Raw genomic sequence first — 18309 nt, 5'->3', positions numbered from 1 at the left:
AGCTGGGTGTGCAGTTGAAAGTAAATTTCTTCATTTTGAATTAAGCGCTCGTTCGTTTTGTGGAGACAATGACATTGAGCAAGCCCTCCACGAGTAATAAACCAGACTGGGAAAAAGAGTTTGCTTTCACTGAAAACAGTGAAACCTGTATCTCATCTGCAACACATCGTACACACTGTAGCCTGTACAATAAACTACAAGTCGAGTAACCTCAAACGTCACAAAAACACTTCTTTTTCATCTGAATATCCTCCTGGGTCAGGCTTCAGGCAGGGGCTGCTTTCAGAGTTCAATAAAGAAGCAGATTTAATGACTCAAGCGAGTTTTGTACGGCAAGCATGGAATATCGCTCGTGGCAAACATCCTTATTCAGATAAATTGATCTTTATAGAATTGGAGTGTTGGAGCTAGACTAGAGAATGCATGTTTAAATTTTATATTACAGGTCTATAATTAATATTATATTATAATTACGTCTTGCTTCTCATCATGAGCAGGTAATGTAATCCCTTTACAAATAAATCCCTTTATAAATAAACAGTGCATTGTCATCCACAAAGATCAACAGTACATGCAACCCAGCATTCAGATCTTCAAAGGAAGAGCTTGTCAAAAAGAATCCTCATAAAAATGTGTGTTTTTATGTGTTTTTGGTGAAATCAGATTAGTTATTTTATTTTGCTTCATAATAACTGAACATATTTTATTCAAAGTGTGTAATACATACAGTACAAACAAAAATAATGGAAAAACACCAGTGTTACATTTAAAGTTTAATACACTGTAGATCTACAGTACAAAACAAATTACACAGAAACTGTAGGCAATGTTCTATCCCTTGTTCTTGTGTATTTTGCCGCCATCAAGAGATAACCTTATAACTGCTGTACTGCACAACAATGCTAGTATTTAAAATGTCTTGCTCTCGCAAACATTTCATGTTTTACAGTACGTGTCTTGTGGCTCTCGACCATATAGATATTATGGTATGCAGCTCATAGGGTCAGGAAGTTTGGCCACCCCTGGTCTAGGGGATTTACACAGATAAAGTATTATATTTAACAATCTCTAATATACATTACATATACATCTATAAAAATAAATAAGTAAATGGAAGCATCAGTGTTAAATCACCTACACCAAAGCATGGGAGACTAAGCCCAAGAGCAAATTCCTCCACACAGGTGAAAGCTTCAGTATAACATGATGCCCACATCTATATTTTAAAAGAGTTTATTTACCCAGGATAAGCTAAGTGGGAGTCAATATCTTGCTCCCAGCTGAGTTTCTATTTCCCTCAGTTTTACAGTTGGGTATAGCAGTATATTTTTGTGCAAGCTAAAACATTATTATTAAATTATGAAAATGGTTTTAGGATACGTGAACCGGTAATTTTAAAAGCCGCAAATGGCTTAACTACCTGGTCTGTGGCTAGTAATTTAATCATATCCTCCCTTTGACTGTTTGAAGTGCTGCGAGTACTACTTAACTGATGAAGTTTCACTAAATTTTGAAATGAGGGCATGCCTTTAAAGAAAGGCATTTAGCACACAACCCTTTCATGTTTTTAACACACTTAAAAGCTAAAGCCTCCATCTGAAGACTGCCCTATGGAGCTGTCCTAATAATGGGTTAAGTCATAGGTCAGTGAAAGTCATCATTCTGGCTTTCTTGTCTGAAGGCTCTTGAAGTTGCTGATAAGGATGAACGGGTTTCAGACAGACTGACTGGTAAGTTAAAATGCATGCCTCTTTTACACAATTATGTGCTGGCTGAGTAAGCAAAGCTGATAAAGAGAACATCCACGTACAATAAAGTTGATTCTCAGTGAGGCACACAGTAGTTACTGGGAAATCAATAACATGGCCAAGATGTGAAAATGATCAATAATGTATTTCATTCTCCCCAGTTTATTGCTTACTGAGTGATGGCATCTGAAGTAGACACCAAACTCCATTCTTACCAACAAAAAGCAAACCCACATCAACATCAACCATGTATATGCTGCCCTTGTTTAAATTCTGCATTTTAAAATCAATATTTCTTTGTATTCCTGTTGAAATATTTGTTCTGTTGCAATCCCTATACTGTGAATAATATTTGTTTTGGGGATGTTTGGGGAAAAAAAAAATGTTGTGCATGGCTGAGGGGAAAAAAAAAAAAAAAAGAGAAGCAAAAAGATGTTTTCCCTCAAACAAACTTTATTCAGGGTACAGGGAATGCACAAGAACAGTGAGAAAATAAACACTGTCTATCTGCCGTCTAAAGAAAGTTTGAAAAACACAAGAATTGTCAACAGGAAAAAAGAGGACCATTTCAACATCGGTCTTTATTGTTTATATTGCAGGATACTCACACTGAGGTTTCTGTCCCAGATCTGGATGGTTCCATCCTGACAGCCAGCTGCAATCAGCTTGCCATCCCTACTGTACGTGCAACAGGTGGGGATCACCCTCTTGCCTTGCATGGACCGAGGTTTAAACACGTTCTTATGCTTCTTCTCATTGGTTATGTCCCATGTCCTCACAGTTCTGCAAGGAATACAACAATACGTATTTATTATTATTTAAACAAGCCTAAGTTAATTCAAATATCAAAGAGTTGTTTTCAAGCTTTCAGTTCTCAGACAGGGGCTTAATGCAGGCATTCCAAAAAATAAATGGTTATCACCTGTTATTTTGCTTTTCAAGTGGAGTGTGAAAATAACACTGTCATGAAGATCAGAACACTGAACAATGTTGTTGGTATACCACACATTTCTGAAGAGGCACACAGGTGTGTCAGCCAGAGAAGGAAATAATGTCACATGCTTGTATGCAGATTAACACATTTAAAAACACAGAATATCATAGAAAGAGTGATCGCCATTCATAGGCATTTGATAACTCAGTTACAACAGTCTGCACAGTAATGGTAGGGTGACTAGGATGGGCTGTCTCAAGTTTATATTACTTAATATGAGGAAACTATTCTAGAGAACAGTGTAATATCATTCTTAAAAGACCTTAAGAGTTTAAAACACAAGTCAATTGAAAGGAGTGTTATCAAGCAAAAACCATTCCACAGGAAATGGACCGGTAGGTACCTACTAGCCTCCAAACCCCTAAATCTACCCTCTACCCCTAAACCAAATCACAACCCCTAAACCTAATTGTGTTACTATTAAAGTAATTTTTACTATTATTTTATCACCACTTTTAAGCGTCCTCTAAAGGCTACTACAGCCGACATCCATTAAAGTGCTTGATCCGGACCTACTCTACCTGTAAGTAGGCTAGTAGGTACCTATTGGTCCATTCCTATGGGATGATTTTTGCTTCATAATATCCCATTTAATTGACTCATCTCTTTCAGATCGGCTGATACTTTTCACACTGATGTGCTTTTTTCCCCCAGATTGTTTTGCTAAAATCATCCAAACAAATTGCAAAGAAATAAAAAAAACACAGTGTCCATTGTACACTAAACCTTGCTACCATATAAACTTGAGAAATGTTTGGCAAACTCAAGAATGACGCTTTGCCACTTCAAACACTTGTGCCAAAGCTTGTGTTCACTGTGCTGGCTGTGTGTAAATATTTCCTCTGGAACCCAGCACTGCATATGTAACCCATTCCTGGTAATTTCTTATTTAGCCAAATGACAATTCATTTGAAGGCTGGTATTTAAAAATATATATATATATAATTTCTACTGAGCTTGACCTCTCAAAACATAACAGCAAAGGCTGAAATTATCAATTCTTTTACCAATTCCTAAAAACAGAGAATACAGGTATGACTTTAAATGACATACTACTTCCCAATTCTCTGCTCCTCATCTGCACAACAGATTAAGAACCGTAAACTTGATTTTATTCCATATTATGCATGAGTTTGCAGTGAGAAGTGAGGCAACCCATGTTTAGCTGCACTGCTGTATTCATTACCAAGGTCAGGCTACATTTCCTGTGTTCCTCACAGGGACAACAATTTGTACAGTAAAATAATTCCACGTAACAGTTGGCCTTCCAATCTTCTCTTAAAATCTGAAGAAGTTTGCAGTGCAGATCTCCCTCAACCACGTTTACTGGGAGGGCATTAATGGGTTTTACTCATTCCACTTAAAACAGTATTCTTTTTGAAAGAACCTTAAATAAAAAATATTCCTTAATGTAAATTTGTCAAATAACTTGGCAAACAGCAAACAAACATCTGTAATGTATTAAGTAGATGTTATACATGCAATTACTGTTTTCATTAGAACAAAATCAGAACATCCCAAAAATACGAGCACCTCTGAGATGTCTACAGTCGCTGTAAGTAGTACAGAGAGGAGTACTGTCGGACAAACTGAACCGGTTTCTTCATCAAGCTCTTCCGAAGTTCACACTGCTTCTGCTGTCCAAGTACTAGGCAACTGTCCTGGAAGCATTTTTAATAACTGCTTAATATCTGGAAACATTAAAATAAATTACCAAGGAAAAGACTATTATTATTATTATTATTATTCATTTTTTTGTCGTCAGTTTATTTTCACATCAGCCCCTTTTACACCTGCATGCTCTACCCTAGTCAAAACCTACCCGGGTCAGGACCCGGTGTCAGGTGGGTCAGCTACCCAATTTCACACTGCTTTTGATAAAGTAGGGATGAACCAGGGTGACAGGCGCACGTAAAAAATACACATATCAAATGCCCCGTAAGCAGCTTGTTACGGACGCTTCCATCTAAGCTTCTCTGGATTGAACCGTTGGCCCAAATATTGATTAGAGCAAATGTTTCTTCATCTTCAACAACAATATGGCTAAACATAATACGCAGAAATGTTCCTTCCAGAAGTGAAAACTTCACGCAGGCATGGCAGTGTTATTTCGTCGGCTTACGAACTGCCGTCCTGCATTTTGTTTCGCTCAACCCGGGTCAAAGCGTGTCGTCCCACATCCTGAGGTGGGCTTCTGGGACCACAGTCAACCCGGGTACAACACAGCTACATGGTTTCAAACTACATGGGACTGTGACCCCGGTTAGGAGTGCAAGTGTGAAAGGGGCTATAGATGAATACAACAGAAAAACAGACATAGGGATGGATGTATTAACTATGAAATTAAAACTAGTTTTAACACCACAATTTTAACCAGTTTTTAGTTACTGTATATTCCAGCAAGGATTAACTTGCAGACATATGTTTGAGCATCTCCAGAGCTGGTGCTGCAAATCATCACTGTCAAAAACCAAAGCCTCTGAAATACATTGCTCCACTTACAAAGTCTCTTTCATATGCAAAACTCCTGTTGTGAAAACAAAAAAGAACACAGCAAGTAAGAAAAAGTGGGAACTGGGAGCCATCTTTTGGGAATATACCATCTATATTACTTGATAAAGCCAATCATTTACATTTTTTATTGCTAAACATTTTTCTAAAATGTGTTACAACCCTGAAGGTACAGAGAATCCCTATCGTTCATGCAGAGTTCCTCTCAGTGCTGGGCAGTGATCTTTTCAAAGGAAATTCAGAAGACAGCTCACTAGCAAAAGATCAAATGAGCTTCACAGAAAAATGCTTGTTGCAAAGCATGTGAGAGCTGCTGGTAGTGGATCACAGTAAATTAATGAGACCGTATAAGAACTACTGCAACCAATGACATTGAACAAACAAATGTATTTTTTTGTGAAGTTTTGCTAATCGTACCATATTACAAATGATGTCCTGTGTATCACAGCAGTTAACTTAGGAAAATGTGGTTTTCTAAGATATGTTAAATTAAAATGCATCAACTAAAACACATAAAAAAAACAAAACAAAACAAATAAAAAAAATGTACATTTATTTTACGTATCACTGTGTAATACATTCTAAACACTAAACATTGTAACATTTGTACATATATATATATATATATATATATATATATATATATATATATATATATATATATATATATATATATATAATATATATATATATATAGAATATATATATATATTTTACATACGTGGAAAATGGGTTTACAAATCTAAAAATATATATCACACACACGTATAGTAAATATGTATTAAGTAGTGAATTATACTGACCATTACTAGAAAGAAAAAGAAAAAAACACCTACAGACTTGCATCACATAGCTGAGCCTATTCATATTTATAAGCAGGTGATTCCATTTCCAAAGAAATTTCTTTGTATCAGTTAACCTTTCTTAAGCAGTGGATTGTGAGACACTGGTTCTTTTTGTTTTGGGGCGTCTTTAGTTACCAACTTGCTGGGACTTTCTCCCAAAATAAATCTGGATGTAATGGGATTTGAACCCTAGGTCGTGCCCAGTTTTTCTTATTGTTACAGACTTTTTGCCGTGCAGGGAGAGAGATGACAAAGTGAAGGAGGTGTTGCACTGAACTTACAAATCTAGTCCTACTATCCATTTCAAAGGGGGGGTTATTTTACATCTTTTTCAAACATATTTTGTTGAACAGAATCACAAGATCTAAGTGCCCCACAGTGTGTTTCAGACTTTGAACTTGATCTGCTTTTTCTCACGCTGAGGCAGAGTTAGTAGCTCCCTGTACTGAATGTCACTATGTGAAGCAAGCAGAGGTATGTAGTGTTAAGAACCAATGCCTGGGCAGCAAAAACAGTGCGCTTTATCCATAGGAGCGTGTACTACAACAAAAATACAGAAATGACAACAAGTGCATGAATGCATTGGAGCAGCTATATCCTAAGCATTTTATTTTTTTTTATATTCACCACCATCCCTGAGTTCTTGCTCTACAAAATTTTCTTGAGGATAATACTTCTAAAAAGAAACAATATGGAAGGGTGTGGAATTGTGTCACATACTTTTGAGATGGAAAAGTAAATTAAACTGTAGGACAGACAAGCTATCGGTTTTGGCTCAGCAAACATTAAACGGTGAATAAAACCCAAAATAACATGACTGCATGTTGATCATAATTGAAGAAAGTGCAACCTGATTCTCCAGTAGATCACATCCTTCCATGTTGCTTCGTAATTTAAACTAGTGGCTAACACTAGGCAAGTCGTCCTTTTAAAAAGGTCAAGATTCTTATTGTCATTAAAACATAATGAATTACCACTTTAGAAAACTAAAACTTTGAACCAAAACCTTTCCTTTAACCAAAACAGGGGCTTCATGGAAATTAATCGAAATAGCAATAAAGAAGAAATAAACCATAAACAGAAAAGATATGCCTGTTGATTGCTTCAGGTGTGATATTTGTTGGTTACTCAAGGACAGTGTATTTCATGCCCTAAAGTGGTTTACTTACTATACAGTGCAGTTTATACATGCTGCCATGGTTATAGGACTTTGACCCTCATTATAAACAGGTCTTTTGAGTTGTTGCCATGACTGTAATTTGCATTGCTTTAAAGTCAAAAGCATCCATTGTTGTCATAGGCAGGATGACGGGGGTGGGGCTCAACCACAAATACGATGTGTCATATTATTAGGAAGCCTATCGCAAATAAAAAAAAAAAAATATTGCTACTTTGACTGCATTTGGTTAGCGTTTATTGTGGTGGTAAAGTGAGTGAGTTTTTGCTCAATTTCTTGAATCCAACATGTGATTGCTGTCCTGATATCGATTTGAAAGCTTTGTATGAGGTTACTAAAGGGTGATCATACATGTTCTTGGAGGCAGGTTTCTTTCATAAATCAATCCTAATCAGTTCTTTAAATTGATGATCCTCCCAAATAACTATTTCACACAACTATTCTGAGGAAACATCTGTAACCCCATCCATTAAAATCTCTTTGTAAACAATTAGGTCAGTATGGAGAATGAGGCAACATGGTACTACCACTTAATAGGGCAAACTGGCAACAGCACATTACTGTAAATCCAAAATTATTAAGAGAAAGCAAAGAGACACAGTACGTCATGGCTGAGCTGTGATTTAGAGCACTGTTTCGCTGATGCTCAGTTTAAATCCCAATAGAGCCACTTTCATTGATTGAACAAATTCACATTGTCCACAGGGTACGTACGGTCGAATGGGTAGCTGGTTGGCATTGATTAGATGTGACAGCCTGCAAGTTGTGTAAACGATCTTCACAATGTCCCACAGTGATCACTCCGGATTCTTTCCTAGTGAAACACTAGTAATGTGTGCATTTATGAATAGTTATTATGTTATACAAACCACTGCCAACAGGTGACATTGCTGCCAGAAACACAAGTAAACTTTCACCTGAAATGTTTGTTTACAAAATCCCCAAACGATTCGAGCTGCAAAATCACATGGGTTGCTACCATGAGACATACTTCTTATTTGATATTTTTTATCATCATCAAACAGAATTTAATTTAAAAACAAAGTTGCAATTTCATATGCAGACAAGCACAGGCCAGTTACACAAACATGTAAACAGTTTCTAAATGCCAAAGGATAGTAGATTCCGAAGCTGGACTCGAAAGAACACATCAGGGCATTAAATAGATTAAATATTTACAAAAGACTCTGCAGCTCCAGCAGTTCCACGTATTTTATATTTGTATCTATGGAACTCCAGGATCTAATTTTCTGGGTAGACCTGTAGTTTGCGAATAAGCCTGACAGTAATTTATTCACCATCAAATCACAGAACAGAAGACCAGGAACAGGGGGAACAAAAGCTTTTAATTTTCCCTTATAATGGTACAGTAGGAACAATATCATTTATACCTGTTATACTGCGATTTATGTTTTTATATCAAGTAAATTATATGACAGCCTTTCTCGCTGAAAATAGCAAATGTTAAAATGATAACCGTGAATTGACTAAAAAGCTGTACTGCCTGTGCATTGATTGTCAGTGACAAACCCCAGATTGCAGAACTCACCGCTGGTGCAATATGCAGGAATGCTGAATTATGTCATACTGTATGCTACTGCACATTGATAAATGACTCCACCTGCTACTTCAGCAACGTATTACTGTTTATACAAAAGCCTGACAGAAGCAATAGCTGTTTTAATGATAATATGGCTACAGCCTTATGTAAAAGTTCAGAGACAAATTTAAAGCCAGATTTGTTTCATGTATGGGACATACAACAAAGAGGAAATTCAACATCACAGGTGCCCCCTGGATAGCCTAAAATCTTCATAGCAACTCTGCATTACCAAATTATTTTAACAGCAACAGGTATCCTTGTATCAGCTGAGATTCTTAAAGGAATGAAGCATAAAAACCCAGGTCGTACAGCAGGTTTACTCACTTACCAGAACTGGCTTCATGGACAACCTGAGGCTAATCGTACAACTGCTTTGACATCTTTTCCTTTCCAGGAGTAAAAGGGTGGGGAATGATTATATCCCCCAAAAAATACAAAATCTAAAATTTGGGGCTATACTGTTAAATGCTTTAATCTCCTGTCACTGTTAGCAGACATTAATGGCCTCTATCAGGTACAGTGGTTAAAAAGTTTTTTAAAAAAAAGGTAAGTGGGCTAGACAAAGAAACAGCCATAAAACTCCTAACTTTAGATACTGTAACAATCATTTCAGTAATGAATCCATACTAGTATTTGTTAGGTGACCTATTAATAACATGGACCTCTAAACAAAGGAAAGTGATTTTTCACTTTAACTAAAAAGGGTGGCATTGCATTTGCTAAAAAAAATCCAAGAAAATTAACTAACTACACTGTGTAACAATTATTTTTTTTTTTTTTGTTCCTGGGTAGTAAGTGTTATTTCCTAATTGCTTATGCCTCAAAAGTATAGAAAATGGCTACTATTCCCCACAAACTTTGCTTTTGTGACCAGGACAGTGATATTTCAAAATATAACTATTTCCAATGGGAAAACAGGCAAATGTGTGTCTTTTCGTTCACATAAAGTCAGAAAAAAACAACATATGAATCCAAATTAACATGTATTTATACTAAAGTAATACAAAAATGACTACAAAAGATTTAGAAATGAGAAGTTTTTCGAGATTTATGATTATACTGTATTTACAGTATAATTGCAAATCTCGAAAAACTACTCACTTCTAAATCTTTTTCTTAAATCTGAATAAAGATGGACCTTGTTAGCAGACACAATGACTGAAATACTATTGGTGCCTATCCCTGTAGGTCTGGGTCTGCAGCTGCTCTGCTATCATCACTCCACCTTTCTGCCTGCCTGGGGAGATGCAGACACAAAACAATGTCCACTTATTTCAAGCTTATAGTCAACACTCACATTAACACAGCTTGTGAATTGAAATGGCCATACATTTTGATGTAATCTAAATTAGGCCTCTTTAATCATAATGGGTCCCAATATACACAAAGCCCTACAATATCACATCTAGATCAAAAGGATACATGTGAGGTGTGAAAGCCACTATGATCAAAGCATTTTACCCTATCTACAATTAAGAGGTTTTGCTTGACCAAGCAAAAGCAGTACAAGTGCCAAGAGAACAGAGGGCTTCCTAAAGAAAATGGCAGATCCCTTCACCGATTTTCCAAGGCCATAAATAATATGCTGCTCTCTTGGGCAATTGTGGGCAAGATAAAAATCTACAGCTCATGCTTAGCTGCTGCTAACATTTTGCAGTTGTCTATCTCAGCACACTGAAGCCTAATTGAAAGCTCTATCGAGGAGCCTCGTCAGACAGCACCTTAGACATCCTAGCAATTTGTACACATCAAGGTAATCTCTGCAATCTTGATTCCTCCACAATCACAACTAATTTACTGCAAATCAGGTTGAGACCAAAGAAAAAGGCCAGATGTCTTCCTTGATGACATGAGAGAATAAGTCATACCGGAGAGGTGAACTCAGGAGCTACACTTCATTGTTATCTACTGTAATAAGATTTTTCTACTCCTACTTTTAGGTTACTGACAGATTCTTACTGCCATGTGCCTTGGGAATCAGATACAACTCAGCAACATACAGACATACAGGAAATGATGTCCATCACAACGTCAAATGTACACCGATTTTTTTAATATTTCATTTTTGGTGGCCAAATGAGTAGGGTGCACTTGCAGTTCTTCAACACAACCTAAAAACTTTGCGAAAACTCAGTTTAAGAAAGCTACACGATATAAGTAGTTGGGCAAGGCCATATTGAACCTCAGAAACATTTAATATTAATTAAGTTATTTGCATTTGGAATGAGAATTTCTCTCCCTAAAAGAGAACTACATGGAAAAACACTAACCAAAAGGTACTACCAAAATAGTATGAGAAAAAGATGAGATTTAATTTGATTTTTCTATGGAAACCCCTGCCATAGTTCCCCAATAGGCACTTTTTAAATTACATTACAATTCCATTAAAAAATAAAAATAGAAAATCCTTTCCTGGAGATTTAAAACAGAACACTAGAAACCTTTGTCAAAATTTCCCATAGGAAAATTAAAATGGAAATTCCAAAAGGTATATGCTTGTAGCCTATTTTCTGTAATATAAGCCTGAGAACAATGTATCAGTCAACAAGAGCAGCATGTGCAAGTTTCTGACTTAATGTTTCAGGGAAACTTGTTTGTTCTTCAGTGCCAACTCACATGCTCGGAGAAGCCTTGTATTAAATTTTCCACATATTATATTTCTTTCCGGATCACATTTTTAACTTAATAAAATTGTTTAATTTAAACAAAAAAAAAAAAAAAAAAAAAAAAAAAAAAAGAAAAAATGTATTTAAGCAGTCGTATGTATAAACGGCCATGGGAACTTCTGCCACGATAACACTCCAATTTGGTCTCAAGCGCCCAAGTTATCGATCTTGAAAAGTATTTCATAACCTCTATATTCCTTTACTTTGAAACATCAACTAGCTAGATAGTAATGTTGCAAAACGTTATAATTAAAATATTTTCAAACCCTTTTTACATCAATTCAAATAAGACCCATTTGATATTAAAAACAAATACAAACATGTCTGCAAATAAAAAGTTCATATAGCAGGACTGAGCTCACTTGTAACAAACACTGACATGCACAGAGTTGCAGGCCTAAAATTCTCAGCATATTTTGCTGGACATGTGGGCCCCACATGTCCAGCACAAAAGGTTTGGTCCCTGAATCTGGTACCTTCAGTGAGTCCCGCATAAGCACAATGCAGTGGGCCACATGTTTCCTGTGCCATGCTCCCATCTACACTGTAGTTCACCCATGTGACCCCAATTGGTTCACAAAGGGTGCAACTTTCAAGTGCTTGCCAGTCTGCTCTAGGTCTGGCACTTTCTCATGGGGAGTGGCCAAATCTCAACGGAAACTTGCCACGGTCCTTTTGCAAATTGCCAATGTTAAGAGAAAAGAAGAAAGAGGAAAAGAATGAGTAAAAATAATGCAAGCAATAAAAGCAACTGACACTTAGAAATGGAAAATAAAGACAGGGCAACAAAACCGGTAAAAGAATGTCCTTTAGCATACATACCAATTTTTCCATTCCATTTTATCAATGTAAAATGAAAACTTCACCTTAATACATTTTCCCTTTTTAATACTAATAAATAATATTTAGGGCTCAACAGCAAACTCAAAAGGCTATCTTTGCAGGCACTGATGCAGAAAAGCAGAAGTCACTTGACAGCTTTCAGTTAATTGGAATTTAGATCAACAGGCTTACCCTGTGCAAGCGCAACAAATTAAAATATATAATTTATTTGATAAGTATAAAAAGGGATCAGGTATAAAACACACACATGGTTGGCATACAATAGAAGGCAAGTGCATTGCAGTTCCCCTCTCCTAAGAGTGTCATCCTTGGTTATATTTCTAGTTTTAAAACAATCAACTCCCTCATAATCAGTTTTAGGATAGTGGAGCTGGAGTGCATTCAGTAATTCTGGCAACAATTTCTTAATTTCTTCTTCAGCATTAAAATGTTTTTAAAGAATTGTGTGCAGATTTATTCTAGTTAAGAGTGCCATACTATTGTTGCCACTTTGAGAATATGGGCTGGTGAGTTTGTCACTGTCATTTTAATTGTTACATACTGTGACCAGGCTGGCTGGTGGGGACATCAGGCCAGGAAATGACTGCACAACGCACAAGGCAACTGCGGGGCAAAACTGAGACGCAATGGTGTTCAGCTTTTATAAAGGTTTACACAAACAAAAGACTTTCACAAAACAGCGTGGTGGCCAAAACAAACAGATGTACAAAACAGACAGTGAACGAACCCCAAAACAAAAATCGTGCGAGTCCTCCCGCACGAGTACCATTTGTTATTATCTGTTCCCACATTTCTCCTTTCTCCTTCTATCTCCCTCCCACTCATGAATACCCAACCCCAAGTGAGTGCATCTATATACAGTGCCTAGTAAGTATTCACCCCCCTTGGATGTTTTCACAGTTTGTTGTGTTACAACCTGAAATCTTAATGCATTTATATGGGATTTTTTTCCATTCGATTTACACAATCTACTCAACACTTTGAAGAGGCAAGAGAATTTTTATTATGAAACAACAGTTCATGAAAAAAAAAAAAAAAAAAACTGAAATGTCTTGGTTAGATAAGTACTCGCTCCCTGAGTCAATACTTGGTAGAACCACCTTTGGCAGCAATTATAGCTGTGAGTCTTTTGGGGTAAGTCTCTACCAGGTTTGCACATCTGGGATTGTGCAATATTCACCCATTCTTCTTGGTAAAATTGTTCAAGCTCTGTCAAATTGGATGGGGATCGTTGGTAGACAGCAATCTTCAAGTCTTGCCACAGATTCTCAATCTGATTCAAGCCCGGGCTTTAAATGGGCTGCGCTCCAAGGGACAGTCAATGCCTTTGAAATCTTTTTATATCTAACCCCTGATCTGTGCCTTTCCACAACTTTATACCGGAGTTGTTTTGAAAGCTCCTTGGTCTTCATGGTAGTTTCTTTGCTTTGAATGCACTACCCAACTGTGGGACCTTACAGAGACAGATGTATTTAACCTGAAATCATGTGAACCACATTAAATGCATCACGATTTCAGGCTGTAACATAACAAACTGTGAAAACGTACACGGGGGGTGAATACTTCCAATAGGCACTGTATGCAGCTGTGCTGGGATTCAATTACTAATTGCAAATCCGTGCCCACATACTACACATTTTATCTGCACGATAAGTGATTGTGCAATCCCTTTGCTAAATACAAATATACATTTTAAATCACTACATAGCCCAAGTTATACCCTGTGCACCACTATATCCACAACAACAACACACCACATACAACATAAAACACAAAAATACGCACAAAGGTGGGGCACCCCGTCACACATACATTTTCAAAAACTATAAATACACACACATATGCGTCTATTAATACACTGGATATTCTCTTTCGGTTACGGGCACTGCACTGCAATGTACCCTGTAATTCTTTATAAACAACTTGGCACTGCTTTGCCATTGTGTTTGGTTTATGTACCAAAAATTTAAAGATGGGTTCAGATTAGGTTGAATAACAAACCAATAATGATTTCAGACCAATATGACTCTACAGACTAGCCCTCAATCCGCTGAGCCCAGTTCAACTCATACCTGCTGTGGAGTAGGTCCCACATCAGTTTTAGACAGAGTTTTCACAAGAGCAGTCTGAGCAGACAAACCAGTTCTATAATGGCTTTCCTTTTCCAAAAAAATACAGGACTAAACAAACATTTCTTACTTTAAAATTTTGCACATTTCATTTCTGTTGGGGAAGATCTACAACCAACAGAAATGTCACCATAAAATAGCCTCTAATTTAAGATTAATTTTTGTTGCCATGGAAATGACAAGAAGTAAAAGTGTATTAATAGAACAGATCTGAGACCTGTCTTGTCAGAACCGTTCTCTAGTGAACCGGTTGCAGTCTAAAGCCCGGGACAGAGGCACGAATAGGCACTACTTGCTGTCCGCAACGTATTGTAGGTTTCTTTGCTAAGCTGATCGCTCATTTCATACACCTCCATATAGATGACAAAAAACCATGCTGAAAAGCAAACCAGTGTTTTTATTTAGAAGATTATATTGGGGGCATTATAGCTATGGCCAAAGGTTTTGCGCCACACCCTACAGAATTAATAATGTTACATTGACATATTTAAATTATATATTACTTTGTAGTTTTCCAAAAATTAACAAACATGAAATACTGTACCACTATTGTAGTTTCCGGTAGACTATTTACTATTGTAGTTTCTTGGATTGCATGATGTTAAATAAAATATTGAAATTATGTTCATATAGGGTTTTTTTGTTTTGTTTTTTAATTATTAATATTGTACTTGGTGATACAAGACTTTTGGCCATATATATTCGAGTACATAGCTTACAGTTTGGTACTGACAACTACTGTACTGTACCGTTCAATTGTTCTACAATATTGTAAGAATAATCAGTCGCCTAGTACATACCATTCATGTGTGTCCGGGTGCAGACTAGCAGTACAGCAGCGTGGAAATACCCAGTGGTGCTGTGGCGTGCCGCGTCGTGCCTGTCTGTCTCGGGCTTAATGCTTCAGTCACTAACACCACAAGCTTCAGCACAGCATACTGCAACCCTCTTAACCCTTACTAACAGATCTCTACCCTCCTTGAACCATTCTTTCAGTCATACAATGCCAAGTCCTAAAACATAAATTGCTAACGTAAAGGTATTTAACAAATTGATATAGTCATGATATGTTTAATAAAGTGGCTCCCGAGTGGTGCATCGGAGTGCAGGATGCGCACTATAGCTTGGAGATCGCCAGTTCGAATCCAGGCTATGTCACTGCTGACCATGGCCGGGAGTTACCAGGGGGCAGCGCACAACTGGCCCAGAGCTGCCCATGCAGGGAGAGTTTAGGTCGGCTGGGGAATCCTTTGCTCACCGTGCATCAGCAACCCCTGTAGCTAGCCCGGCTCCTGCCTGTGTGCTACTAAGGACTGCTGTAGTTCTGTAGTGGCTTCACGCCGGGTTTGCACTGCGAAAGTGAGCCGTGTTGAATAATAGGGCATTCCAAATTGGGAGATTTTGTGTAAACATGGGAAAACCTCTATTGGAGAATTCCAAATTTTATATATATATATATATATATATATATATATATATATATATATATATATATATATATATATATATATATATATATATATATATATAATGTTCAATTGTTTTCTCTTGGAAAGTGCCTAAAAGGTTGGATGGGTGTCCTATCTCAGATCTGCCATGTACAGGAACAGTATGTTTTACGGTTGGTCTGCTGGAGGTTTGAACTGTATCTGTCAGTCAAGGATCATGAAAAGGAAATCCTTCTTGGATGTGATCAATTACACTGACACTCAAACGTATAGTTTAATTAAGCCAATGACAAACAATAAACCTTCTTGAGCTTCAGACTGCTCTTGTGAAAACTCTTCTATCTAAAACTGATGTTATTTCTTGAAAATATTTAGCTAATATACTGAAGTGCGACAGACAAACTGAATATCAACTGGAAACAGGATAGATGTGCACAGCTAGTTATCAATTATAAAAAAGGCCAAGTATGACTGCTGATGTACCATGAAAAGTTGGGTGGTGCATTTAAACACTGTGATAAACCTTAGACCTGGTTTACTGAGTATACTTGGCAAACCCTATCCGACAGAAGACGAAAAGGTAATATACATCATATAAATAGTTTCAGGAATTAGGAGTGCTAGTTTAATTTTGCACTAATATGTATAAAGATTTAAATATTAACATATCTGGATGTTTGTTAACAATTATCCTTCATCAAAAGCATACATGGTTCATCACACAACATGACTTGTCATAAATGTTTACCTACATAAGCAGTTTAGCAGTTGTGACTTCAGGGAAACTTTTACATAAACCTGCACATCAACAGATGGTTCAGTACATAACTGGTCTTGATACAGCCTCTTAATTGTCTTAAATGATGAAAAACTTTTCTTTTTTTTTTCCTATCAAACTGTGTCAATGTTTTATTTAAAAAAAAAAAAAAAAAAAAAAATCCTGTCTCAATGACACACAAACATCTTTACCAAAATACTTACTATTCATTGGAATGACATTGGATGATATTGACATAGTATTTGGTACTTTCTATTACCAGTTCAATAATCTGACTTCAGAGTAAGTTGAAGTGCAAGACATCTCTAACTACTTATCAATTGTCTTTATACTGCATTACTTGTTCTTTTTTATGCTAAATATTTAAGCATGACATAAATTCACTGACTCACTGATACAGATCTTTTCAGGTCTCCAGACGGGTTAATCCTCCCATAAACTTTATAGGTTGCCTGTAAATCAAGATAATGGGAGTTGGAAGGGAACTCTGGGCAGAACACCAGCTGTAAAGTAACCAGATATCTGGCCTCACTGGCCAACAACAAAGCCCTGTGCAACATTTCAATGTTTGCAATGAGAACATTTCTGAAATCACTTGCAACTTGCGACAAGAAACACCTGTTTCACTGCTCCCTGCTTGCTCATTTCAAAGGCAGGAACACACAAATTATTGTGAGGTAGGATAGTTTTCAGATATAAGGAACTATGTTAAAGCTTATCAGTTTCATTACTTTTAATTATAAAATGTCTAGTCAGATATTACACAGCATAATGTTGGCAGTTGCAAAACCTAGGAGTAAATGTGTAAGTCTCGACTGAATATAACCATTCCTTGGTAACGAATACATGTGATAGATGACTGGTGAAAATGAAGCAGATATACATGCATGTAAGCAGACAGGTAGGTAGCTACCGCAAATCCACAAAAATGGAAACAAAACTGAACCAGGTAACTACAGACCAGTAAGCCTGACTTCTATTATATGCAAACTTATGGAAACTATAATAAGATCCAAAATGGAAAATTACCTATATGGTAACAGGGTCCTGGGAGACAGTCAGCATGGTTTTAGGAAAGGGAGATCGTGTCTAACTAACTTGCTTGATTTTTTTTGAGGATGCAACATCGATAATGGATAATTGCAAAGCATATGACAAGGTTTATTTAGATTTCCATAAAGCTTTAGACAAAGTCCCGCCTAAAAGATTAATTCTCAAACTGAACGCAGTAAGGATTCAAGGAAACACGTGTACATGGATTAGTGAGTGGTTAACATGTAGAAAACAGAAAGTACAGATTAGAGGAGAAACCTCAGAATGGAGTGTGGTAACCAGTGGAGTACCACAGGGATCAGTATTAGGTCCTCTGCTATTCCTAATCTACATTAATGATTTAGATTCTGGTATAGTAAGCAAACTTGTTAAATTCGCAGACGACACAAAAGTAGGAGGAGTGGCAAACACTGCTGCAGCAGCAAAGGTCATTCAAAATGATCTAGAAAAGATTCAGAACTGGGCAGACACATGGCAAATTACATTTAATAGAGAAAAGTGTAAGGTAATGCAT

The 18309-nt window shown here is 36.8% G+C and overlaps 1 protein-coding gene across 2 annotated transcripts in view; it reads right to left on the bottom strand.

The window, feature by feature from the left end:
- LOC121318428 (WD repeat-containing protein 70) overlaps positions 1-18309 on the bottom strand; it is a 128446-nt gene that overhangs the window by 69261 nt on the left and 40876 nt on the right. For both annotated transcript variants that reach the window (XM_041255107.1, XM_041255097.1), the window contains exon 10: positions 2357-2531. In XM_041255107.1, the coding sequence (XP_041111041.1) occupies positions 2357-2531 (175 nt within the window). The remainder of the gene's footprint in view (positions 1-2356; positions 2532-18309) is intronic.

This window comes from Polyodon spathula, chromosome 1 (assembly GCF_017654505.1).
Source record: "Polyodon spathula isolate WHYD16114869_AA chromosome 1, ASM1765450v1, whole genome shotgun sequence".
Taxonomy (NCBI): domain Eukaryota; kingdom Metazoa; phylum Chordata; class Actinopteri; order Acipenseriformes; family Polyodontidae; genus Polyodon; species Polyodon spathula.
Note: the sequence above shows the minus strand (reverse complement) of the source record. Positions and strands in the feature narration are given on the sequence as shown.